We start from the raw sequence: 27,717 nt of genomic DNA on the forward strand, positions 1-27,717 counted from the left end.
CTATACAGGAGCGAACTCTCCGGGATCCGGTGCGCAAGCGTGAGAAAGCACGCGCGGCCCTCTTCCAAGTCCCAGCCCGCGCAGGCAATGACGTCACGGCCCGCCAGCGCATAGGAGGTCAAGGGCGTCCAATCAGCGCATCTCGCGCACTGCTCGGTTCTTCCTAGGTTGCCCGGGAAAGAGCTGCTCCCCGCTGGCCTTCTGAAAACCAATTGCGTGCAGACATGGTCCGCTCGATCAACTGCATCGTCGCCGTCTCCCAGAATATGGGCATAGGAAAGAACGGGGACCTGCCGTGGCCCCCGCTCAGGTACCGCGTCCATCCCCCGGGCCGAATCTGGAGCTGGGGCTTAATGCACGCGAACCCATTCGATTGTTAGCTACTTGGAGCAGGAATTGTCTTGCCTCTTTTTTTGCAAACTTAGCGCATGTACCTGGCATAGAGTAGGCACTTAATAAACGTCTGTTGTTTGATTGGTTGACCCTGCCTAGGAAAATGTGTAAGTAGAACTGGACAGCACCGACACTTCCTCGTGGTTGCCCCGGATCTACCCCGATTCGGAACCTTAGAGGCGCCTTCGGAGGGTTGGGCTTTTGAGAGCATGGTGAAAAAGACGTTGTAAAGGATGCTTTTTCAGTGTCCCTTACATATGTGGGGAAGGGGGGGTTGGAGAGGCTGCAAATGCTTCTGCGGCCGAAGTGCACACTCTCGTTTCAAAGGTCGGTTATCTGGCCAGAACGGAGGGGGCTGGGCAATGTGAAGGAATCTACGGGAGTTTCCCAAGCTAAGTCCATGAGCACGCACTTCGTCCTGGGGATGTTGCCTAATCTTGTGTCTCTACTGTTGTTAGGAATGAATTCGGATACTTCCAGAAGATGACTTCGACTTCTTCAGTGGAAGGTAACATTGCATTTTTATTTTAATTGACTATGGAACCTGTGTTAATGTGCACAGGAGCCATCATGCTCAAAGCACCTGATTTAAATTAAAGGGAATTTTTTCCTTTCTTTGTGGACTTTGATTTTTACATTCTCTCCTACTATTGGTAGAAATGTAATGAATCTTCCCTCCAAAATTGTTCATAATAATAAATGGGTCACTTTAAATACAGCAAAATTGCTTAGGAAGAGAGGAAAATAGAATCTTTTGTTGACTTGGTTTATCCTTTACATTAGAAAAATAGTAAATAAAGCTTCTAGAAGACAATTTATTCTCTCGGTCCCTCTACCAGAACAAATTTTCCCAAGGATTTTTTAATACTGCAGTCTTTGTCCATTTTCTTTTTTTTTTTATAATTTTTTTTCACAGTACATATGCATGAGTAATTTTTTTATAACATTATCCCTTGTATTCATTTTTCCAAATTATCCCCTCCCCCCGATGACAGGCAATCCCATACATTTTACATATGTTACAGTATAACCTAGATACAATATATGTGTGTAAATACCATTTTTCTTGTTTCACATTAAGTATTAGATTCCAAAGGTATAAGTAACCTGGGTAGATAGACAGTAGTGCTAGTCTTTGTCCATTTTTAAAAGTATTGAGTTATTTTTCAAAAGTAGTGATTCTTTACTCAGTTTTTTAGATTTAACTGATTTCTTTATTTTTTTTATCTTATCTCATTTTTATATACATTCATCTTTTCTTCAAGACAATTAGCAATCTGTACTTGGATTAATGCAAACAATAATTGAGTACATCTACTCAAATTGCTACAAAGGTAAACTGAAACTGACTGCTGTTATAATCAGTTTCTTCCTGAAGTTTATTAGTACTGCTAGATGTTTTCATTCCTTTGATTAAGTCTCTGATTCCCGATGGATGGATGGGTGCCATGCCAAAAGCTGGGGCTATAATCTAATAGGAAACATAAAGTAGGGTCTAATCAGTTATGTTCCTTCCAGGTATTGTGCTTAGCACAGGGGATACAAAAAAGACAAAAGATAATCCAGTCTAATGGAGGAAATATTCCGAACAAGTGTATAGAGATAAAACATAGATAATAAATTGAAAATAATCAGCAGAGGCAGGACTTTAGAATTAGAGGATTGGGAAATTTCCCTGTAGAAAGTAGGATTGTTATTTGAAGGAAGCCAAGTGATAGAAATGAAAAGGTAGATCATTCCAACTTGAGATAAAAGTGCCCAGAGTTGGAGTTGGAATGCTTTACCTTTGTAGCATAAGAGGATAATAAAGTTGAGAAGGTGAGATCTCTTCTTAGTAAAATGATATGATGCTTCATGGAGGAAGTAGCACAGCCAAGGCCTTGAACAATGATTTGTACATTATCCTACAAACACTTAAATGTTAATTCCTGACTCTGCTTTTGCTCAGAAGCAGGACCTTATCTGCAAAGGTATGAGATTGGGGGACAAGTGCTGGAAAAGCAAAGGTCCAATTTGGCTAGTGCAGAGAGCACTTAAAAGTGTTAGGCTGGGACAATAAGAGCCCTTGAAAATTAGGTTAAGAAATTTGGTGGTTTTCATGTATGGGGAAAGGGTCATTGAAGGTTTTCAAGGATACGATCAAATTGAAAGAGTGAAAAATTAGTGTCAAGACTTTTTGGCTCCAGGGATGTGGGAAAACTGGGACATTAATGCATTATTGAGTTGGGAAATGATAAAACCATTTTGGAGGGCAATTGAATCATGCCCAGAGGGCTATCAAACTATGCATGTCCTTTGATCCAAGAGTGCCATTACTAAGTCTATATTTCAAGGGAATCAAAAAGGAGGGAAAAGCACCCACATGTGCAAAATTGTTTGTAGCAGCTCTTTTTGTGGTAGCAAAGAATTGGAAAAAGAATAGATGCCCATCAATTGGAGAATAGCTGAACAAGTTGTGGTATATGAAGATAATGGAATATTAATGGTCTATAAAAAATAATGAACAAACTGATTTTAGAAAAGCCTATATTATTGTTGGTGGAATTGTGAATACATCCAGCCATTTTGGAGAGCAATTGTAACTATGCTCAAAAAGTTATCAAAATGTGCATACCCTTTGATCCAGCAGTGCTACTACTGGACTTATATCCCAAGAGATCTTAAAGAAGGGAAAGGGACCTGTATGTGCAAGAATGTTTGTGGCAGCCCACTTTGTAGTGGCCAGAAACTGGAAACTGAGTGGATGCCCATCAATTGGAGAATGGGTGAATAAATTGTGGTATATGAATAGTATGGAATAATTATTCTGTAAGAAATGACCAACAGGATGATTTCAGAAAAGCCTGGAGAGACTTACATGAACTGATACTGAGTGAAATGAGCAGGAAGAGGAGATCATTATATACTTCAACAACAATACTGTATGATGATCAATTCTGATGGATGTGGCCCTCTTCAACAATGAAAGAATCCAAATCAATTCCACTTGATCCACTGAACCAGCCACACCCAGGGAAAGAGCTCTGGGAGATGACTATGAACCACTACATAGAATTCCCAATCTCTCTATTTTTGTCCTCCTGCATTTTGGATTTCCTTCACAGGCTAATTGTACACTATTTCAAAGGTCCGATTCTTTTTGTACAGCAAAACAACTATTTGGACATGTATACATATATTGTATTTAATTTATACTTTAACATATTTAACATGTATTGGTCAACATGCCATGGGGGGGGGGAAGGAGGGGAAAAATTAGAACAAAAGGTTTAGCAATTGTCAATGCTGTAAAATTACCCATGTATATATCTGGTAAATAAAAACTATTTTAAAAAAAAAAAAAGCCTATATTATGGGCCAGAACTTGAAACAAGGTACTAAGTGGAATTTCAGAGACAATGGTTAAATTTAGTTTAGCATTGATTTAAACCTACAACAAATAATGGTTTCCTAGTGATATAATAATTGCTGTATACTCATTGTGGAGAGTATAATGAGAAGCTCTCAAGGCCAGAAAGGACAAGAGCACTAGAAGCTCTTGGAGCTTCAGCCAGGATTCAGTTGGGGAGATTCAGAAGCCAGAGTAGGCAGGCAGGAGCTCAAGCTCTGGGAACCAAGGCCAGACTGAAAGGCTCTCCAGAAAGCTGCCCAGCCCCAGGAAGGAAATAATAAAGGTTCTGGACTATAAGAAAGCTAACCGGGCCACAGGAAAGAAGACTTGGAAAGAGACAATAAAAGATTTGGACTTTTTAACATCTGGCTGCATTTGGGGTACTGAACTGAAAGGAAGGCTGCCTCCAGAAACCCCAAGAAAACCCCAACAAGAGAATATTACATTTTAGAGAAGAATATTACAGCCTGGAAAAGATTTACATGAACTGATGCTTAATGAAATAAGCAGATTCAAAAATATATTGTATACAATAACATATGAATGTTATGGAATATTATGGTTTTATAAGAAGTAATCAGCAGGATGATTTCAGAGTAGCCTGGAAAGATTTGAAATGAACTGATGCTAAAGTGAGTAGAATCAAGAGAACATTTTACACAGCAACAAAATTATGTGATGATCGTCTGTGATGGAGAGAGCCATTTGCATCCAAAGGGAGGACTGTGAGAGACTGAATGTGGATTACAAAATAGTATTTTCACCTTTTTTGTTGTTGTTTGCTTGTTTTTTCTTTTCTTTTCTTTTTTTTTTTTATGATCTGATTTTGTTTGTGTAGAATGACAAATGTGGAAATATCTTTAAAAGAATTTGCACATTACTTTTTGACCCAGCAGTGTTTCTACTGGGCTTATATCCCAAAAAGATCTTAAAGGAGGGAAAGCGACTCACATGTGCAAAAATGTTTGTGGCAGCCCTCTTTGTAGTGGCCAGAAACTGGAAACTGAGTGGATGCTCCTCAATTGGAGAATGACTGAATAAATTGTGGTATGTGAATATATAGTATATAAAGAATATGGTATATGAATATGGAATATTATTATTCTGTAAGAAATAATCAGCAGGATGATTTCAGAGAGGCCTGGAGAGATTTACATGAACTGATGCTAAGTGAAATGAGCAGAACCAGGAGATCATTATACATAGTAACAAGATTATACGATGATCAATTCTGATGGAAGTAGCTCTCTTCAACAATGAGATGATTCAAACCAATTCCAATTGTTCAGTGATGAAGAGAGCCATTTACACCCAGAGAGAGGCCTGTAAGAACTAAATGTGGACCACAACATAACATTTTTATGCTTTCTGTTGATGTTTGCTTGCATTTTGTTTTCCTTCTCAGGTTTTTTTTTCCTTTTCTAGATCTGAATTTTCTTGTGGAGCAAGATAACTGTATAAATATGTATACATATATTGGATTTAGCATATATTTTAACATATTTAACATGTGTTGGACTACCTGCCATCGAGGGTGGAGGGAAGAAGGGAAAAATTTGGAAGAAAGTTTTGCAAGGTTCCGTGTTGAAAAATTACCCGTGTAGGGGCAGGTAGGTGGTGCAGTGGATAGAGTACCACCCTTGAATTCAGGAGGACCCGAGTTCAAATTTGGTCTCAGACACTTAACACTTCCTAGCTGTGTGACCCTGAGCAAGTCACTTAACCACAGCCTCAGGAAAAAAAATTAAAAACTAAAAAAAAAAATTTTTAAGCCATAAAAAAAAACAAATAAATAAATAAATAAATAAAGAAGAAAAAGACTTAGAGATTTAAAAAGACTGTAGTATGATGGGATGTATAATGCACACACACATACACACATATTATTTTAGCCTCTACATCTATCACAATACAGAAAACAGTAAACATTTAATAAATGCTGTATCCCAAAAGCTGAGGTTAAAGAGACATATTTTGACTTGGTATTAATCTTACCTTTGTTTCAAAATATTCTTAGGTAAGGAATATGATATGAGAAAAGAGGATCCACTAGATGTCACTATAATAACTGTATATTTAATTATCAAAATTGACTCTTAAATTTTCTATTTGATTTACAGGTAAACAGAATCTGGTGATAATGGGAAAGAAGACCTGGTTCTCCATTCCTGAGAAGCATCGACCTTTGAAAAATAGGATTAATTTAGTTCTCAGCAGAGAACTGAAGTAAGTATTACTGGTACAAATACACTTGTTATATACTTAGCTCCTAAAGGTTAGTTTGTAACAAGATGGAATAGTAGAATATAGCTAATGAAAAAAAGCTGTTAAACTCTAATATTTAAACTTACTCACCTGTGAAACAAGATAAATTAAGGAGTAGAAAATGGATTGAGCAATAATATATATCCATTTTTTTTTTATTGCCTTTGTTGTCTAAAACTTGTAAGTAGTCATTTCTCAGGCTCAGAAGACTATATTAAATATATGACTGTTAAAGAAGCAAGTAAAGGTAAGCCCTTAGTTGGTCTGCACCATTAAAATTATTGAGGGTTTAGTCAGTGTCTGAACCAAAAGATTGAAAGGTAGCATGGAAAAATATAGGAGACTGGACTTGGAATCAGGAAAGCCTAGTTTAATATTCCAATTCAGATGCTTCTTAACTGTAGTACCTTAAGCAAATTACTTAACTCCGCTATGCTGCCATTTCCCTTCTCATAAAATGAAATTGGACTCAAGTTCTCTCCTATATCCAAACCTATAATCCTATGATTTTAAAACAAAATTGAATTTACTAAATCAAATGTTCCTTGGAGAAAAAAAATCATTTCAACCATCTTGAAGTATTTTTTGTGCAAGAAAAGCTATATAGTAGATTATGTGACTTTAGGCAAGTTCTTTAGTCTTTATTTACTTCAGTTTTTTTCATATGTGAAAATAAGGATAGTAATAACAACCACTTGCCAGGTTTTGTGAGGATCAAACATTAGATATTATTTGTAAAAGTTAGCACAGTGCCTTGAATATAATAACCGCTATATTATTAGCTGCCATTATTAAAAAAGCAATGCTTCCTGTCCTCAAAGAGTTAACATTTTAGTAGAAACATCAAGGAATAAAGAGAAAATGTAAACATTTCAGTGTAGGGTGAGCTCTGACAATCAGAGAGAATTAAAAAGGTAGTACATTTGAAATAATCCATAAAGGAGACTAGGGGATTCCAAAAGATGGAAACATTCCATGCCTGGAGAACAGTCTCTCTCTCCAGTGACTGAGAAGGGAAAAGATGAAATGGTTTTTACGGGCAGTCAGAAGTAAGTTTGCCTGGAAAGTAGTCGTTTAGAAAGAAAGTAATATGAAATCAGTCTGGAAAGCTAGATTGGAGGCAGATTTTGAACAAATTTAAAAGCTAAACAGGAATTTTTATTTTATGTGAGAAGCAGGAGAAAGTCACTGAATCTTCTTCAGGATGCAAGTGATGTGTTTGGCCTTATACTTTAGGAATTTCATTTGGTCAGTGGTGTGAAGGTTAGAGAGAAAAAGACTAGAATCAGGGAAATCAATGAAAGGCCATTGCAAAATGCCAGATAAAAGGTGGTGTGGGCCAAAACCTAAGGTGATGATTGATTATTGAAAAGGGGATGGATAGTAGACATCTCCATTTCCTTCTCCAGTTCATTTGAAGATGAGAAAGTTAAGCAAACAGGATTAAGTGACAGATTGCTCTCAGAGTCAGTCTTCCTGACTCCAAGCCTCGGATTCTATCCACTGAACAACCCAGCTGCTCTATTGTGTTGAGTACTATAGATAGAAAGAGTAATAAACAGTACTTATCCTCCAGGAGCTTATATTCTAATAGGTGAAGATTACAAATATAGAAGAGGTAACCAAGTAAGACTTGCACAGTGGTAGAAACAGTTGAGCAGCACTATCACTACATATCCAATGATGAAGTGGCTAGAATGGATGGAATATCAAACTTAGTCTTGTGCCTAAGGCCAAGCAGTATATTAAGTGAATTAATTTGTACACAGTCTCCTTGCCTGACCCCTCCCATGTCCTCCAGTACATTGCCCTGACTATGCTCTCACTTACTATAAATTTGCTGACTACAAATTCCCACCATCCTTAAAAAAAAATCCTTTGTTCAGCCATTCTCACTGTCATCCTATATCTCCTCCCCTTCTCATTTAAATTTCTTGAGAAAGCCCTCTACATTGTACCTTCCCTCCCCTCTCTTACTCTTCTCCACTATCTGGTATCCATCCTTATCATGCAACTGAATCTGCTTTTTCCAGAGTTATCAATGATCTTTTTATTTATTAAATGTAATAATGGCTAACATTTACATAACATTGTAAATTTTGCAAAATGATTTTACATATGTTAACTCATTTGGTCCTCACAACAATTTTGTGAGATAAGTGCTATTATTGTCTTTATTTTACAGATAAGCAATTTATCCATTCCATAACTATTAAAATGTTTCAAGCAAAATTCAAACATAAGGTTTCCTGACTACAAGCCCTGGGCTGCCTTTATAGTGCCGCCTTGTACCATCTTGACTTCTTTCTGATTTTTAACACTGTCTGAAAAAGTATATAAGATGCCCAGATGGTACAGTAGTACAGAGTCTTGGATCTGGAGTAAGGAAGACACATTTTTCTGAGTTCAAGTCCAGCCCAGATATTTACTAGCTGTGTGATGCTGAGCAAGTCATTTAAACCTGTTTACCTCATTTTCCTCATACATGAAAGGAACTAGAGAAGGAAATAGCAAACTACTTCAGTATCTTTGCCAAGAAAACCCTAAATGCAGTTACAAAGAATGAGACACAACTGAAAAACAAAAAAAAGTATTAATATTTATACGATGTTTGAAGCACAAGTCTACCAGCAATAATTTTTTCTCATTTAACATTACTCCATATGCAGGTCATTCCTAGCGTGGCAAATAGATAGACAAAGTGTCATAGTTCCTCCATGCTCTCTGATATATTTCCTTATCCCAAGATAATTTGAGGTATTTGAGCATTTATAGAAATCTTCAACAAGGAAAAGATCATAATGGGTTAAAATATAATTGGGGGACCGACATTTCAACAAGTATTTAGTTATCTTAAATAATTTCCAGAAGTTAAAACAAAAGATCTCTTTGGATCCCATATTTTAAGCTTCTTTTCTAAATAAAGAGCTGATTTAAGGCTTCTGGCTATATATATACATATTTTAATTAAAGCTTTTTATTTTTCAAAACATATGCATAGAGAATTCTTCAACATTAGCAAAATCCTGTGCCCAATTTTCCCTCCCTTCCCCCACACTCTCCCCTAGATGGCAAGTAGTCCAATATATATCAAGCATAGTAGAAATATGTTAAATCTAATATATGCATACATATTTATACAGTTATGTTCTGGCTATATTCTTAACAGAATTAAAAACATTCTTTGAAATAAGTTTTGGTTACCAACCTTGATGTATTTCCCTAATAAAGTCCTTGACCTAACTCAAGGTCCAATTAGGAAGTCTGGAAAAGAATTTTTAAACTGGAAAAACATTATTATTAATATTATCACTTTTACTATAAAGGTTTTTAATAATGCTTTCAAAATACTTTCAACCACTCTCTCCTCCTGGATAATCTCTTCACAAACATTCTTATTCCTTGCCTGGGCTTCAAGCTTTAGCTCACCTCCCTGTCCTGGATTAAAACCAAAGATTTTGCTTTCCAGTGACTACTTACAGCCACTGCCTGGGAATCTGGGAAATCAGTGCACTTGGGTCTTTTGTCCAATACCAGTGAAAGACCCTACCATAAAATTTCAGCCCTGTCTGTAAGGCAAAAGTTCCTGAAGCTGAAGATGTTACCTAGACAGCTCTGGGACATATTGTTTGTTAATTCAAAGACATCCGCCTGGAAGTATCAATATTTCAATCAGACCAGACCACCACATTGAGTTGTCTGGTTTTTCTTAATTTCCTTCCAGATTGTCTTAGTTAGATAACTTTGCCTTATTTTTAATTATTTCTGCCTCTCCAAGTTTGCTTTGAGGCACTATTTTAAATTGTTGAGGGGGAGGGAGAATTTGGGAAAGCCAGATAATTTCCTGCCTTATTTCACTATCTTTCCAGAATCTTTAATAGTTACATTTTTAAAAAAAATACATTTTTGTTAATATCATTTGTTTTTCCATTCCCTAAGTTTTTTCACTGTGCTCTTCTCAAAGAGTTTTATAACAAAAACTTTTTAAATTTAAAAAAAAATTTCAACAAAACTCATTATATCCAAAAAAAAAAAAAAATCTAATATTATTTGTAATATTCCACAGATGCGGGTCCCCCACCACATCTTTGGGGCCAAGCTTGTTCTTCATCGCTTCTCAATATTCATCCTTAATTGTTTTGTAGTTGTTCTTTCTATTTATATTGATATAGGCATAAGTGTGTAGATATGTAGATATTTTCCTGAATCTGCTTACTTCACTTTGCATCAATTCGTATAAGTTTCTGTGTATTCATGATGTCCATGGTTTTTGACAACACAATACATTCATGTACCACAGTTTGGCCATTCCTTAAATAGGATCATCTGTTTGATCACCTATTTGGGGGTGCTATAAAAAAGTACTGATACAGATATTTTGATGGCTATGGAATCCTTCTAAAAGAAAAGATAATTCTATTAAGGTGCTGAATTCAGCATGCCAAAGATTTGTAAATATTACCATTGGCCACTGAATTGGAAAAGATCAGTATACATGTGCTGGGGGCAACTTGGTAGCCCAGTGGAGAGAGCACCAGCCCTGGAATTAGGAGCTTAGTTCAAATCATCTCAAGCACTTGATACTTAGAAGCTGTGTGACCCACAGCAAGTCATTTAATCTCTATTGCCAACAAAGGTCTGAATAGTCAAAGCTATAGTTTAACTAATAGCAGTATATATCTATGACAGGCTATTTGGAAAGCTCAGCAACACAGAATTGCTTTTTTAAAATTGGGGTGCTGGAGAAAACTTAAGAGTCCCTTGGAAGACAAGGAAATCAAATAAATCAGTACCTAAAAGAAATTAATTCAGGCTATTCATTATAAGGTTAGAGTACTAAAGCTGAAATTTAAATAATGAGCCCCATATTCAGAAGATGGAACTCATTGAAAAAAGACAATTCTTCCTTTGCAACAACAAAAAAAAAAAAAAAAAAAAAAAGAAAAAAGACCCTGTTGGTGGAAAAGATTGAAGATGAAAGGAAAAAAGGATAGTAGAGGATGGGAAAGATGTCTTGAACTTGGACAGACTTTGAGAGATAGTGAAGGATAGAGGAGCTTGGAATTTATGCTCCATAAGGGTCACAAAGAGTTGGATACAACAGAATAACTGAATTACAGAAATGGAGCCTTTTTTTAAATCCATGAATTCCATGAGATATGTGCCTTGTAGTAAAATCTCTGGGTCAATGGGTGTGGATATTTTAATTTTATTTGTATATTTCCAAATTACTTTCCAGAATAATTGTACTAATTCCCAGGCCCAATTAAGACATTGATAAGTATTTCTACCCATAACCCCTTCAACTTGTGCCATTCCCATCTTTTGTCACCTTTGCCAATTTATTGAATATAAGGCAAATCCTCAGAGTTGTTTTGATTTACATTTCACTTATTATTAGTGGTTTGGATACTCTATCACCATTCTTGAGCTCTTTTCTGAAGCCAACTGGCTCTCAGGTAGATGACCGTCTTCCAGGTGAAGGATCAGAAACTTGCCAGCAATAACTAAGACACACACACGATCATTGTCACTGGGCAGTCTGTTGTTCCCTTTATCTTTGTAGAGGTGGGCAATGGAGGCATCTTTGAACTCCTGGGGGATAACTTCCTCTTGCCATATAATCCAGAAATTTCAGTCAGCTTTTGTATGAGCAATGAAACCCAATCTCTCACACACACACACACACACACACACACACACACACACACACACACACACACTGTAAATCTCATCTGGAATAGAATCAGCATCAGGTACTTTGCTGCATGAAAGGAATCAAATGGCATTCAAAACCACTTCAGTTAGCAAGGGATTGACTTCAACCTGAGGTAAATGGTCAATGGCTTCAGCATTGATTGATGACAGTCTGTTGAGCACAACTCTGTTGGATTAGCCACATTTTCAAATGCCAACATGCATTTGCCAGAAAGACTTTTATGGAGAACGCACAAGTGCTACATGGTTGTCCAAAACAACAAAAAAAAACAATACAAGGACACTCTCACAGTCACTGTGAAGAACTTTGGAATTGATTGTGTGACGTGGAGGATGCTGGCACAGGACCCCTCAGTATGATATGCCCTCATCAGAGAAGATGTTGTGCTCTATAAGCAAAGCAAAATTTAAGTAGCTCAAAAGAAAGTGCAAATTTAGCAAATGCACCCCAAATGTTCATGGACTATTTGTGTCCTACTTGTGGTGGAGCTTTATGAGCTTGTTTTAGCCTGATCAGCTATAATAGAATTCACTGTGTCCTATTGGGACTTCACAAATTTTGCATAGGACTGACTGCTGAATGCAATGACCTGAAGTCATTCCTTTAGCAGGGATAGGGTATGTTGGCTACTGCCAATGATACCTTCCCTATTACGTAGCCCTATATGCAATAAGTAGCTAATAAATATTTGTAGAATTGAAAACAAAAGTTCACCAACTTGTTCAAGGTCATAAATGTCAGATTGAAACCCAGTTCTTTCCCCTTGATACATTTCAGTTGAAAGACCTACAATGTTAATGTGTAATTAACATTTATATAGCAAGTCCAAGTCTTACTGAATTTTTTTCCCAGGGCAAACAAAAAGATTATTTTTTAAAAATATATACCCTACATTTTCTCTCTTTTTTTTTTTTTCAGACTAAATAACAGGCAGAAACATAAAGGAATCTTTATTTTCCTTTTTATTACATGTAGTGCTTAGTGAATTGAATAATAATTCAACAAATTCAATCAATCAGCAAGCATTTATTAAGTAAATGTGTGCTAGTCACTGTGCTAGGCAATAGGGATACAAATACAATGAAACAAAATTCATGACAGAAATAATTAATGGCCCTCACTTTTTATTCCTTGATGTTTGTGATATTCTTACTTTCAATATTTTTACATTTTCTTTAAAGTCATAGATTACACACACACACACACACACACACACACACACACATATATATGTAATGAAATAGATTTGAAGGAGTTTTTTAGAAAATTGAGAATGAAATGTTCATGCTTCTTAAATACCCAAGTAAGAGTGGGGACAGTATGTATTATTTAAACTATCTTATTGATTCCAACTTAATAATGCAGGTATATCTTGTAGTTTACTAAACTTTTTTCCTATCCTTCCCCCTCCCCCATGTTGCCAGAATATTTATCTAATTTATTCTTTAATCTTGGTAAATCCCAAATCAGTAAGCAATATCAGCTTTCCTGGGATCTCTTTAATAATACATTCCCAAATACTAGAGGTTACTTATAGTTAACAAGACCCAAAACAAATCATAAAGATATTTTGCTAGGGAATGTACAATTTCAGGTCAGCAATTCTAAAGTAATAAGCGCAATTTATTCTTTATGTGCCTCCAGTGGTGCAGATAATTGGTTTGGGATGCTTTTTATTTATTTATATTTAATAGTTTTTATTTGCCTCTTTATTAAAAATTTATAAGGCATGTGGATACTTTTATTTATTTTACAGCTTTGTTATCAAGTACTGTAAAGAGTTGTGTTGGTGCCAAATAATTAGAATAAATATTAACTAAGCTATTTCATATTGTCCCAAGTGGTCCCTTACTCACTCTTGAAATACATGGGGGGAAAGCCGTTCTTGAAATGGATTGGAAAGGTAGAGATTTGCTTATGTAAATTATTACTTTTTTTTTTTTTTTGTAAAAGCCCTATGCACTGCAGACATCTAACTTCTTTCTTATTTTCTTCCTATCACTCTCCCCTTCCCTATTCACTAAAAAAAATAACAAGCCAGGGTTAAAATAAAATAATAATATAGCAAATCCTAAAATTAGGAGATTTTAATTAGTCTGGGCAGCTACATTTTAGAAAGATTTATTTGGAACCATACCAGAAGCAGATTTCAAGAGCTTTCTGGGTTTTGTTGTTGTTGTTCAGTAGTGTTCGACTCTTCATGACCCCATTTGGGGGATTGACTTCCCGGGGTCACACAGCTATTAAATATCTGAGATCACATTTAAACTCAGGTCTTCCTGACTTCAAGCCTGGTGCTTGTTTATGGAGCTTGTATTATCTAGCTAGTTTTATAACTTGGAAAATACATTGCAGATCTGATTCTCTCTATCAGACTGCTAGAATGAAAAAAACCGAACTGGATTTGCAGTCAGAGGACTTGAGTTTAAATCCAGACGTTACCACACCACCTGTATGATTTTTAAAAAGGCATTTAATTTCTGATTTCAACTTTTTCATTCAGGGGATGAGTGACACCTTGAAACCTCCAATCCTTTTTAGCTCTAAATCAATCACTTTTTAGTACCTTCTTAAACACTTCTCTTCAATAGGTCTAAAAAACTCTCCAGTGAAAAGATAAAAGTACTATTGCATATGACACTTTTATATGATACTGTAACTTTTTTTAAAAAAGAGTTTGATGACATATGGAAATATGTTTAAAAGTAAATTGTTCATATATAACTTACATCAGATTGCTGTCTGGGAAGGTAAGGGAGAGAGGAAGAAAAAATTTGGAACAAAAAATATTAGAAATTCATTCAACATTCATTATAAAACTACCTTTATAGGTATTTGGAAAAATTAAATACTGTTGGAAAAAAACTATAATATAAATAGACACAAGGAAGATTTTTCTTTTTTATTCATTTACTCATTGTCTACAAGAATTATTCCAGGCTTTATCTTTTCTACCTAAACCATTAATTCTTCTCATCCTCAGCCAGACCCCACTTTATCAGATTTGCCTTTCTTTTACTATATGGAGAAAAGTGAGAATATTCCTGTAATCCTGAACTCAGTATATCCTTGTTCACATCTTGACAACTTAATCTTCCAGTCTCAGTGAGATTTTCAAATCAAAAATCAGTTCTTCCACTTGAACATTGGACCCTGTCTTTTCCTACCTCTAGGGATTCAAACTTATGATTATCCATTTATTTGGTATATTGAGTCCCTACGCCAAAGCACTTGGAGACTCTTGGAGCAGTACAAAAAAGAATAAGGCATAATCTCCATCCTTAGGGAGCTGTCTAATAACCTTCCCTATGGGCTCTTTCCTTTCTACCTTCAGATATACTCAGGTCTCCCTATCTTAAAATGAAAAAGCTTTTGTTTGACCATGCCAATCTTTCCAGCCACTGTCCTTCCACTATATTGACCTCTAAGTCACTTCTTTTTCTAAATCTATGCTCTTTCAGTTACCTGATAATTTTTTTTAATTAATGCTTTTTATGTATCTAAATATATGCATAAATAATTCTGCAACATTAGCCCTTGAAAAACCTTGTGTTCCAGTTTTCCCTCCCTTCTCCCACCTCCCTCCTATAAATGGCAAATAGTCCAATACATATTAAACATGGTAGAAATATATGTTAAATCCAATATATGCATATATGTTTATACAATTATCTTGCTGTACAAGAAAAATCAAATCAAACCAGAAAATAAAATTATGAAGAAAAGAATGAACCACATTGTTGTGAACCACACTCAGTTCCCACAGTCCACTCTCTGGGTATAGATGGCTCTTTTGATCACAAGACCAGTGGAACTGGTTATCTGATAATTTCTGTTCTGTATAAGTATTCTGCCTCTGCCTATCACTCCATTCTCTTATCCATCTGGACTCTGGCTTCCACCATAATCTGCTTCAGTGAAATTTCCTAATAGTAATTAAATGCAATGGTCATTTCTCTGTTCTATTCTTATTTAGTTCTTTGCAGAAAAAAACAACTCTTTATTGACTCTGTCTTATCCTACAGTTTCTTCTCTCTCCCATTACTAACCATATTTGTGACTCCTTGACTGTAACTTTCTTTGTTATGGGTGAATTTAAAGGCAATATTCAAGGAGATGATCTTTTCTTCATGTTTTTAATGAGCTCTTTAATTCCTATGATTTCATGTATCACTTCATTAGGGGGTGATTCCTAACCCTTTAAGTCAGATCTCTCACCTCTATTAAAATTTCTTATTTGTAAATATTGACGAGATATCTCTAGGTGAATATTCCTCCATCATCTTAAAGTCCGTGTTTACAAAATGAAGCCAATTATTTTGAAATACCATTTTCTAAATTTAAAAAAATATTTACAAACTCCACATTAGGAGCCCCTGTCATCAGTGAACATCACTAACCCAAGCTGCCTCTTCCAAATTTCCACTTCATGCCTCTTTTGCCTATTTCTTTGCATTGATTTTTATCTAATTCCCCTACTTGTAATTGTTTCCAAAGAATTTAGCAGCATGTTTGTTGAAAGAATGAATTTACCTGAGTACATGCAGTAACAGTGTTAAACCTGGAGCCTAGATCTGATTCTTAGACAAGTCTTTAAAATAGAAAGAAATTATGGACACCTATTTGCAAATGTCACCTACTTTTGGATCCCTAGCTGTATTCTGTTTTCTCCACCTACCAGAGCTGCTCTTTTCTCATTCATTCCCCAAAAAGCTCATCTGAGTAGGCATTTGAGAATTTTTAAATGGATCATTTAATCCTTTGAATAATGATACAGTCAGCTCACATGCTTGTTTGGTATCCTCTTGATGTCAAAAGAAGCCAAAGAGGAAAAAATTTGATGGATTCCCTAGAATGAGCTTATAGATGGAACACTGGTCCAGTATTCAGGAATTCAAATTTGGCCTCAGATACTTAACTAGCTATGTGGCGCTGGACAAGTGACTTCACCTCTGTCTGCCTCAGTTTCCTTAACTGCAATATGGGGGGTAATAATAGTGATGAGAGTTAGGAAAGGGGGAACCCCTTTTGGTTCGGCACAAGGATAGTCCAGTGGTGCACAGAGTCCTCTGTAAAGGAATTTACAGGCCCGAAAACCTAGGTTGATTTAAAAAAAAAAAAAAAAAAAAAAAAAAGGTTTATTGTAGGAGTTTGGAAGTAAGAATAAAGGTAGAAAGACGCCAGGGCCAGAGGTGGTCGCCAGGTGGACAGGAACCCTTACATGGCCAGAAGGTTTCCATATTTGGGGGGGCTCCTGCAAGGAGTAGACTTCCAGCGTTCTCCTTTTTATAATCTTGAAGGTGGATAGAGTCCCAGGCTCCTGGTTGGTTTAGGTCAGGGTTAGCACTGAATAGAATTCAGTGGGTTTTTAGATAAAGAAGAAGCTGTTTGTGGGGATTGAGGAAACCTGAGCAGATAGTGGGGGCTGGGAAAGCCCAAGCCAGCTTAGATCCAGTAGGGGCTGGGAAAGCCTGGATATCATTACAATTCAAAAAGGTGCTTTTTGACCAAGATTTGTGAATCAAAGATCCTAGCTTCTTCAGCCATGGGGGGTTGGGAATCAGAAAGGAATCTTAAAGGGACCTCGACCCCCATCAATAGCACATGTCTGTCAGGGTTATTATGAGTTTGAAATGAAATAATATTTGTTTTACATTTATAATATGTATTTGCTTATAAAGTGTTTGGGACTGTGCCTGGCGCATATTAAGCATTTAACATATGCTTGTTTCCTTTTCCTTTCCTTCTTCAGAAAACAAACAAGAGTTAGCCAGGATGGGCAGGCATGGATGGTTGGGATCTATCTCATTGAAGGGAAATTGGTGAAATTATATATAAACTGAAGTGTTGGAAGAGATCATTAGAAAACCATAGCTACTTCTGTCAACCTTTATCCTCAAATTTTGCTATTGGCAAGTAGCATTACACCTGATAAATACTAGTTGATTAATTGATTTTTACAATTATTTGACAAGTAAATATAGTCATTTGTTGTTGTTTTTCTCCAACTTAGAGAACCTCCTCCTGGAGCTCATTATCTTGCCAAAAGTCTGGATGATGCATTAGACCTTCTTGAACTTCCAGAACTAGCAGATAAAGTGGACATGATTTGGGTAGCTGGAGGCAGCTCTGTTTATAAGGTATAGTTATAATTTCATAGTATATCTGAACATAAGGATATTTCATTACATATTGTGTATGCTTGAAATAATCTTATCCTAAAAATGTTGAAGTACTACCCACTATCCACCCTCGCTTGAATGTTATATAGATTTTTTTAATTAAAAAATAATTAGGACAATTTAGGAAAAAACTTCTATCTCTAAACATTTTAATCAATGAAAGAAAAAAACACCAATAAATTTGTCTTGACAGCTAAAAAACACTTTAAAAGACTAACAAATTTTAAAACTCCACTTAAATGCCAAAACAAATCCTGGAAATCAAAGAAATTAATAAAATTTAATAAAACAACCATTGAATTAATAAAGCTAAAATATTGTTTTGGGAAGAAAAAACAAAATAGATAAAATATTTGCTAATTTGGTTAAAAAGAAGAAAGAGATAAACCAAGTTATCAGTATCGAAAATGAAGAAAAAGAATTCACAACAAATGGAAAAGAAATAAAGGAAGTTATTAGAAACTATTTTGTGCAACTGTATGCCAGTAAATCTAACAGAATATCCAGATTGCAAGAAATAAAGAAATTTCAGAAAAAGGAATTGAAGAAGTTATAAATGAGCTTCCAAAGGAAAAAATCTACCAGAAATAAGTAGATGGATTCACAAGTGAATTCTGTCAAAAATTTAAAAAAAAATTCCAATGTTATATAACCATTTGCAAAGATGGCAAAAGATGGGACTTTATAAAATTTCTTCTGTCAATCAAATATTTTTTTGCTAACCAAACCAAAGGGAGTCAAAGCAAAAAGAAAACCACAGATCGATATCACTAATAAACATTTATGCAAAAAATTTTAAATAAAATATTAGTAAAGGGATTACAGCAATACAACACAAAAATTTTATGTTCTGATCAAGTTGTAGTTACAACTTACAGGAATACAAGGGCTGGTTCAAAATTGGGAAAACTACAAATGATTGACCACATTAATAACAGAACAACAAAAATCACATGATTATATCGAGATACCTAGAAAAGACTTTTAACAAAACATAAGTTCTATTTTCTTTTCTTTTTTTTAATAAAAAAAGAATGAGGAACAAGAGCTTTTTAAACATTTTTTTATCTCCTTTAAGAACAAAATACTGACAGTTTGCATTTTTAAATTTTCCCTTTGCATGTGTGAATGAAATATGAGTTTAATGGAAACTAAATCTCCATTTCTAAATCAGAAATTCCTCCTCCATTGTCCTTAATCGCAGCCATTATGATTTGAAGGCTTTCTTTTGAAAAGTAACTACTTTTTCTTAGTTAGCTTGACTTAAAATGATTTACTTCAAATAAATCATTCTTCATACCAGACTATGTTTATTTGAGCCATTTACATTTTAAAGAGTAGAATTTTAAATAGTCTTGTATGGTTTTATGGAACCATCTTTTTCCTCATATGTTTAATGTTCCAAATTTAAAAGCCATCCTAGATTTTTCCCTGAGAAATAAAACTTGCCTTGACTTCTATCCTGCATTCCCTGTGATCCAACCTAGTAGTCTGATTAAGGTTTGATTCTCCTAATTTGGTCAACATGTGTCATTGATGACAATTACATTAGTTTTTCTAGAAGTAGCTTGACCTGGGCTGATAATTTTATTATAATGGGAAAGGATTTACCAAGTGGTCAGTAGTCATAATCATAAAATGGATGCTCTTAATTCCTTTTTTTTTTTTTTTTTTTTTTTAATTTATAAATAACATTTTTAGGGGAAATTTTCTGATTAACTCAGGTGTATTTATTTTTCTTCATGCCAAACTTAGTTTAAAAATAGATGATTGTAGTCTTTCAAATAGGGTGTGCTGGTAAATATTCATTTTTCTCCCACACTTTCTTAAATCTAGATAATCAACAAAATAGTAAATCAAGCCCTCATTTGTAGCATTCCAAAATGTAATGCACACATTGCATATAACCAGGGGCCTGTTTAAACTGTCTTCAGCACACCCCTGTATATAAGCCTCATTTTTTTTCACTAAAGTCTTTTCCAATTCTAATGTTAAAGAAGACTTTCATTACGTTCTTTAAAATTAGTTAAAAAGGTAATAATATAATCTGTTATTTGATGGAGAGACAGTGTAAAAAGCAGATCTCAGGAGGCAGAAAAATAGGTTCAAATGTTGTCCACATATATGTACGACCAGTAGTACTGAGTATGGGTCATTTAACCTTTCTCAGTGTCCCAGGCAACATTCTTAGGGTAAAAATTACATATAATTTTCCACAACAGGAATTCTCTATTCCAATTCTCTACATAAGCCAAAATCTCCCCCTATTTCCATTTCCCTCTTTAAAAAAATTTATCTGAGCATCTGTTTAACACCTGAAAAAGAAAGAGAAAACCTAACCCTCATTTTTTCCCCTTTTTTAAAGATCATTTTTACGTGAGTTCAAGGACCACCTTTCTTATAGCCATCATCCCATTTGATCCTCCTGACAATCCTATGATATTGTCATGAGTCAAGAACTCTGAAAGACAAGAGTTTCTAATTAATTTAAAGTCAGTTTATCAATTAGACTAGCCACAATCAATAAAGTGATGGTTGGTGCTTTCTCTCTCAGTAGTCAAAGATATCTCTTAAAGAGCCTCAAAACCTCAAATAATTTTTGAAAGGGAATTCCTCTAACAAAGGAAAGTCAATCTTGATTGTGGAGATTTAATGAGGAGGTGAGCAAGAAATCTTTAGCTCTTCCTACTATATTGATCATGAAACTCGGCACCTTCCAGCAATCTGGCTAGGAAAATTCATCTTCATCCAGATCGATTTTCTCCTTCATGGGCTGAGTGACCCTAAACTCAAATGAAGGGGTTTAAGGAATTTCTTTATTTCTTGTAATCTGGGTGTTCTATGAGATTTACTGGCATATAGTTGTACAAAATAGTTTCTTTTCTCCTGGGTAAGAAGTCTTCCTGACTAGATTATATTTATAATGTAAACAGAAGTTGTTTTCTAGTTGGTTGAGCTTCCACCCAAGATTTAAAGAGCTTGTTCCTTGTGGATAGTGTAATTTTCCTCAATCATTCATGTATTTCAAGAGACTGACTTTTTATAGGGATTGGCCTTAATGAAGAAATCAAGGAGAAAACTGGATCCCAATTTAATAACTTATTAATATAACAAAAAAAATAATAACTTGTATATCCATAAGGTTTCATTTTTCCATATTTACAGATAAGGATGCTGATACTTAGAGTATCAGTAGCAGGATTTAGAATGCAAACTTCCCTACTATATGATTCTGGATTTGAAAATACTTCTATCTGGATAGCCCATGGACTTGGAATATCCCAAACAGAACTCATATTATTTAACCGAAAACCTAGTCCTCCTCCATATGTCACTATCCTAGGATTTCTTCCCCCTACCCTCTCCCATTATTAGAACTGTAACCTTCTTTAAATTACTTGGAATATGCTCTATTTTAACTCATGTCTCCCATTCAATAGAACATAAATGCCCTATGGATTAGGATTTTCCATTTTTGTTTTTGTAACACTAACATGGGATCTCGTACAAGTAGCCATTTAGTAAATATTTGTTGAATTGAATAGTGAATTCATTTTGAGAAAAGCTTTCTTTAAAATTTTTAAATACTTATGATTTCAGTAGTTATTAAAGTTTTATTTTAGCTATGTGACATAATAGAGCTCTGGGTGGAGTAAAGAAAACTTGAATTCAAATATGACAACTAGCAATGGGACTCTGAGCAAATCACTTAATCCTGTATGCTTCAGTTTCCTAAATTTAATATTATACTATAGCTTTTTTCTTATTATCTCAAAATAACGTATGGGATGGTTTTTTCCAAATCTTAAATTTGTATATAAATGTGAGCTAGTATAATAAAGTAACTAGAACTATCATGTTGTTATATAATATAGTATATAGTATGATATAATGTTAATATGTGATACTGTAAAATATAATAGCTCACATTTACTAAAGGCTTTAATGTTTAAAAACAGACAGATACTGTGAGACAAGTGCTGTTATTATTCTCATTTTACAAGTAGGAAAACTGAAGCTCAGAAAAATTAAGGGACTTCCCTGAAATTATATAGTCAGTAGGAGTCTGAGGAAGGTTTTGAACTCAGGTGTTTCTGATTCCCAATCTAGTGCCCTCCACTACTACTCTACTACTTATTAGAAAGATGAAGACTTTATCTTCAGTCCAGACTTCTCCCATATTTCCAAATGCCTATCTGTATGACATTTCCATTTATGTATCTCATCATCTCTTCACTCACTGTGTCTGAAACTGATTCATCTCCTGTGTCTTCAACTTCCTAACAAAAGGAAGGTTAGTAGTACTGCTAATTTTTTTTTCATCATAATCTAGAAATCTACAACCCTCTCTCTTGTCTTGTACTTATATTGTCACCAAATTCTATTGTGTTTTTCTCTGAAATGTTCTCCCACTCAGACCATTTTTCTCTGCTTCTATATTATTTATTCCCTAGTCCTGGCCCTTTTTAATCTCACTTTTCACTTGTAACAATTTCCTAATTAGTGTCCTATTCCACAGTTTATCCAATTCTCTGATCATACTAGAAAACATACATTTTTAAACTTATTTATTTAATATTTTCCCCATTTACATTGAAAAGAATTTTTTTACATTTGTTTTTAAAACTTTTTCCAGTTCCAGATTCTTTCTCTTATCCCGACCCCCAGCCCCCATTAAGAAACCACATGTGAAGTTATACAAAACATTTCCATAAAAGTCATGTTGTAAAAGAAAACATAGAACTCCCACCCTAATTTTAAAAAACTTTCAAGAAAAATAAAGTTTAAAAAACAAAAGAGAGATAGGGAGTATGCTACTAGTCACACTTCTTAAAACAGTATTTTCAGATGCCATATGAATATTTTTATCACTAGCTTGTCCCTTTATCTATTTCCTCACCCCCTGCCTTCTTTATTATTCCTGTTATCTGTATGATTAAACACACAGTTGTCTACCTTTGCTCATACTATCTTCCCTACCTAGTCTACTTTTCTTTGTTATGAATGGCAAGTGCTACCTAGCCTTCAAGTTTCAAGGTTTTCAGGAAGCTGCTCCTAATTCTCCCTCATCCAAATTCCCATAATTGCTTTTGTGTGCCTCTCTTATTCTCTATGTGCTTCTGGTCCCTCATCTATGAAATGAGAATAATCATCTCTCTCTCTCTCTCTCTCTCTCTCTCTCTCTCTGTCTCTCTCAATATTATACTGAAATGTTATGGGACAATATATAATAGTTTAGGCTGTTACAATATACTAGCTCACATTTACATTAAGATTTGCAAAGAATTTTCCATATATTATTTGGATTCACATAGAGGGTAGAATTAAAGCCATGAAAGTGCTATGCAAACATGAAAATACAGTATAAATGATAGCTATTATTATCATCTTAAACTATTATAGAAGATAGGATGGATTCTCTCTCCTATTAAATCAGAAACTCCTTTAGGGTGGAAGATTCTGTTTTATGAATCTGTATCTCTAGCAGGCCCTACCATGGTACCTTATGGAATAGAGTAATCCCTTGGCTAAATAAATAAATAAATCCCTTGGCTTGGCTGAATCTTACTTGGTAATAGCCTATGCCTGTGAGTAGCTTGTTATCCAGAGTCTTTCCTTGCAAGCCTTAAGCCATCACATACAGAACCAATTCCCCTCCTTACCTTCCCATCACTAAGAATAACCAATAATGCCCATCCTACAAATCCTCAGATATTGTTTTGAAACAATAAATCAAGCTATAGGAGGCCAATAGACTCAGTGATTAACATGGAAAAATATCTGTCCACTATTTCCTCCTTCCTACAACTTTCTTCTTCCTCTGGAATGTTGCCACACCATCATCTCTCCATTTTTCTTCACATGTCAATGCATAATTATACTTCAGCTAGTCTTTTTACCATATGCACACAATTACATCCTCTTTAACTTCCCTTTGGAACATAGGAAAAGAGTGTTGAATTTACAGTCAGGATTTGGATTCAAATGTCACTCTTGCTGGTGTGATCATAAAAAAACTCGTATGATTAATCTCTGTGATTTTCTCACTTTCCTTATCTTTAAAATGGAGGATTACACTCAGTGAGTTCTGAGGTCCTTTTTAGCTATTAATATGTGGTCTTTTATAATCTAAAACTTGGTCCACTTAGCTCAGAAAAAAATTATCTTTCTGGTATTCTTATCTTTTTTGTTCATCTCCATTTTAATTGTGAGTTAGAAAATTAATCTGTTGTGACTAATAAGCATAAGAATAGTGCTGTCAAGGAAAAGGAAAGCTATAAGTGTGGAGAAGAAATTAAGCATAATAAAGAAACAATGCCATTAACATTTTTAAACCCCTAAAAGTGCCCAAAAGTACCTTTCAGAATCTCTACAAAGGTGATATCCACATCCTCATTTTCTTCTATTTAGACAACTTGTGTTATCCTACATAATTAGTAATCAGAATTTATTTTCAAAATTCTTATAGTTTCCTTTTTTTAAATTTAATTGATAGTTTTGCAGCTAATTTATATTATTCCATTATAATAGTAAACAGGGTACACAGGTCTTTGTGGGCTAGCTAAGAATCTAACTCACATTTATGCTGTTGTTTCTCTTGAGAAAAATGTTCTAAGTTTCAGCCAATTAACTCTTAGAATTTCCTAAAGGCCAGACTATCTTCAATTCAACAGCTGTTAGCATGCTAACAGTGTGTCACATACTAGAAACATTAAGCTAAAAAAAATTTTTTAATCATTAGCATTATCATGATATCTTCCATGTAATAGGTACTCAGTAAATATTTGTGAAATGAATTGAAAAAATGGTACTTGTGCCACATTACTACTCAACAAGCCATATTTAAAGACATCTAGAATTTCTAGAAGAACCAGAACATTTTTCCAATTATTGCCTAAACAAAAATAAAAATAAACTCTTTTAAATTCAGTTCCAGAACTTTTCTATTCCTACAGCAAATAATGCTATTTGACTTGCAGGCAGATTGAAGTCAGGAAGATCTGAGTTCTAGCCTCAAATATTTACAAGTTGTGTGACTAAACAAATCACTTAACTTCTGTCGGCTTGTTTCCTCATCTGTAAAATGGATATAATAATAGTAGCTATATCTCAGGATTGTTATAGAAAAAAATAATATTTGGAAGATGCTTTAAAAACATTTAAAAACTATATAAATGCTGTCATTATTATGAAGCACAGACAAAAAAAGCATGTAGCTCATTGAAATCACAGATAATCTGGAAATTGTTGACAATTGATTTCCCCTTCCTTCCTCTACCAACTTTTTGGAAACAAGTAACAAAATGAATTGTTTTTAATTTCATTTTTTTTCTTTTACCACAAATATAAAGCAAGATGCAGGACAAAAGATTAGATCCACTGGTAGCTTCCCATTCTCATCATTAATATTGCTTTAGCCACAGCCAGTGCTAGCATAGCACCAACCTAAGAAAATATGAAATCATAAGTTAAGACATTTAAATGGGGTATTCTAAAGATCACCAATATGTGTCTTGTCAGATACTTAGAACTATAGATAAGATTGCTTAATACAGACTCCTCACCGCTCACCAAGCTATATTCTTTAGTGTCTTTGGTTATCTGTCACTTCAGTCACATCTAATTCTCTGCGACTCCATTTGGTGTTTTCTTTGCAAAGATACTGGGAGTGGTTTGCCATGTCCTTTTACAGCTTATTTGACAAATTGGGAAACTGAAGTAAACAAGATTAAGTGATTTGCCCAGAAAGATGAGTCTTCCTGACTCCAGGCCTGATGCTCTATCCACTACAGCACCTAACTGCTCAGTGATTTATTTCCAATACCACTCCCTCAGGTTGCATGAGGTAGCTAATCCATTTATTTCATTCTTTTTGTCGTCTTTTCAAAGGAAGCAATGGAGAAACCTGGTCATCAGCGACTGTTTGTGACAAGAATTTTGCAAGAATTTGAGTGTGATACATTTTTTCCAGAAATTGATCTAAAGAAATATAAACTTCTCCCAGAGTAAGTTAACACATCTGAAGATATCCTTGAACTTTGCACTAAAAAGTAATTGAAAGCATGTTTTATCTGGAGTTAGTTTTTCTTGGTTTTGGCTTTGATATTAATTTATAATGTATAGACAATTAGAATTTTGTAGCCTATTCTGTTCAATTCAGAAATATTTCTTAAACACTTAAATATATGCAGGTCAACTAGAAGTTCATTAAAAGCATTAAAAATTTCTGATAATATTGTGATCTTATATAATTGATTTTAATATAACTCAGATGAATAGTGACTATATTATCAAGCTACTTAGAGCAATTACATGAAATGCTTTCCTTTCTTTGTCTTATATAGTCTTAAAAGAAAGTTTTCTAAGGGGTATGTGTGCATGTGTATTCTAATCTGTTACAAATATATTTAATATGTATATGTTTATCTTCTGAGTCTCCATTTAGTCAGTTCATTCAACAAACAAAATATTAATTGTGTATGAGGCACTCTCCTTATTGCTGAGCAAAAAAAAAAAAGTACAAAAATAAATCCAAGAAAGGTGCTGTGAAAAAGAGAGGGAACAGTTAGGGGAGGCTTCATTGATTGACAAGGTAGTAACTCAAATTTGGACTTGAAAGAAAGGAAGGTGTTTTGTTTGGCAGAGATTGGGTATATATAGATGGTGGTTTCAGGAATGACTTCTGGAGGTAGGGAGCCACTGAAAGACTTTGAGCTCGAGTGATATGGTAAGGAAGTATGGATTGGAAAAGCTTTTTATAGGTTTTTTACCAATCTTAGATCAACTATTACAAGAAAGTGAAACATCTTCAACTTTCTTTCATTGTTCATTCCTTTTCAGAGTTTGATTCTTTTCCATTTTTGATTCTATTTTTAGGAGAAAAGTATCCCCTTCAAAGTAATTCCTTAAGAAACAATATATTTATTCCAGTAAGGCTATAGTTACTGCCTATACTTTTGGACATCATCTTTTGCAATTTCTTTCAGAACCTGAAGCACATTCTCTTGACTATTCTTAGTGGTGGCAAATATTTAAACTTTGAAAGGCAAATTTGATTCTTGGAAATAGCCAAGTCTATAAAGCTAAGTCTATAAAGAAATGGTAAATGATCAGTCCAAATAGTTCCATTTTTTGTTGTTGTTTTTGTTTCTGAATGGTACACTGAAACAGTTTCTAATTTTTGTGACTAAAGGTCATTCCAAAAATAATACAGGCTCCTAAGGTGTTTTGTTTTAAAAAGAGACAACATGGGTTTATACTTTCTCCAAAATTAGCATTATTATCTAAGTGGTTGTCAAATAATTTTCTTGAGCCTTGATTTCATAATTAGTATTTCAAATCATTCTTACTTTAATTCGTGGATGGTAAAAAGGAAGTTGTTGGGCATTTTTAAAGTATTCTTGTAAATTAATTAAAATAATTGACAGGAAAGACAACTTTCTGTTTTGTTTCTATATCATAATATTTTGTCAATTTTTAACAGACTTTCTTTAAAGAGTTGACATTTTTTGAAGATGGTCACATTATTTATTAATATACATACCTTTCTTTTTCAGATATCCAGGTGTTCTTACTGATGTCCAGGAAGAAAAAGGCATTCAGTATAAATTTGAAGTATATGAAAAACATGATTAATATAAAAGGCTTGAAGACTGTTTCCAAATAATTTTTTCACTAAAAATTAAGTATGTGTGACATTAGTCTAAAAACCATTCATAGAAATGTTTCTTTTTATTTTTAATGTATCAATAAAAATTTATTAAGCA

At 34.5% G+C, this 27,717-nt stretch overlaps 1 protein-coding gene across 1 annotated transcript; it reads left to right on the forward strand.

The window, feature by feature from the left end:
• Positions 1-78: 78 nt before the first annotated feature.
• DHFR (dihydrofolate reductase) lies at positions 79-27,717 on the forward strand. Its single transcript, XM_074282191.1, has 6 exons — positions 79-310; positions 852-901; positions 5,905-6,010; positions 17,782-17,908; positions 25,841-25,956; positions 27,508-27,717. Exons 1-6 carry the CDS (start codon positions 225-227, stop codon positions 27,584-27,586), a joined length of 564 nt encoding a protein of 187 aa, XP_074138292.1. The 5' UTR covers positions 79-224; the 3' UTR covers positions 27,587-27,717.

This window comes from Sminthopsis crassicaudata, chromosome 1 (assembly GCF_048593235.1).
Source record: "Sminthopsis crassicaudata isolate SCR6 chromosome 1, ASM4859323v1, whole genome shotgun sequence".
NCBI lineage: Eukaryota > Metazoa > Chordata > Mammalia > Dasyuromorphia > Dasyuridae > Sminthopsis > Sminthopsis crassicaudata.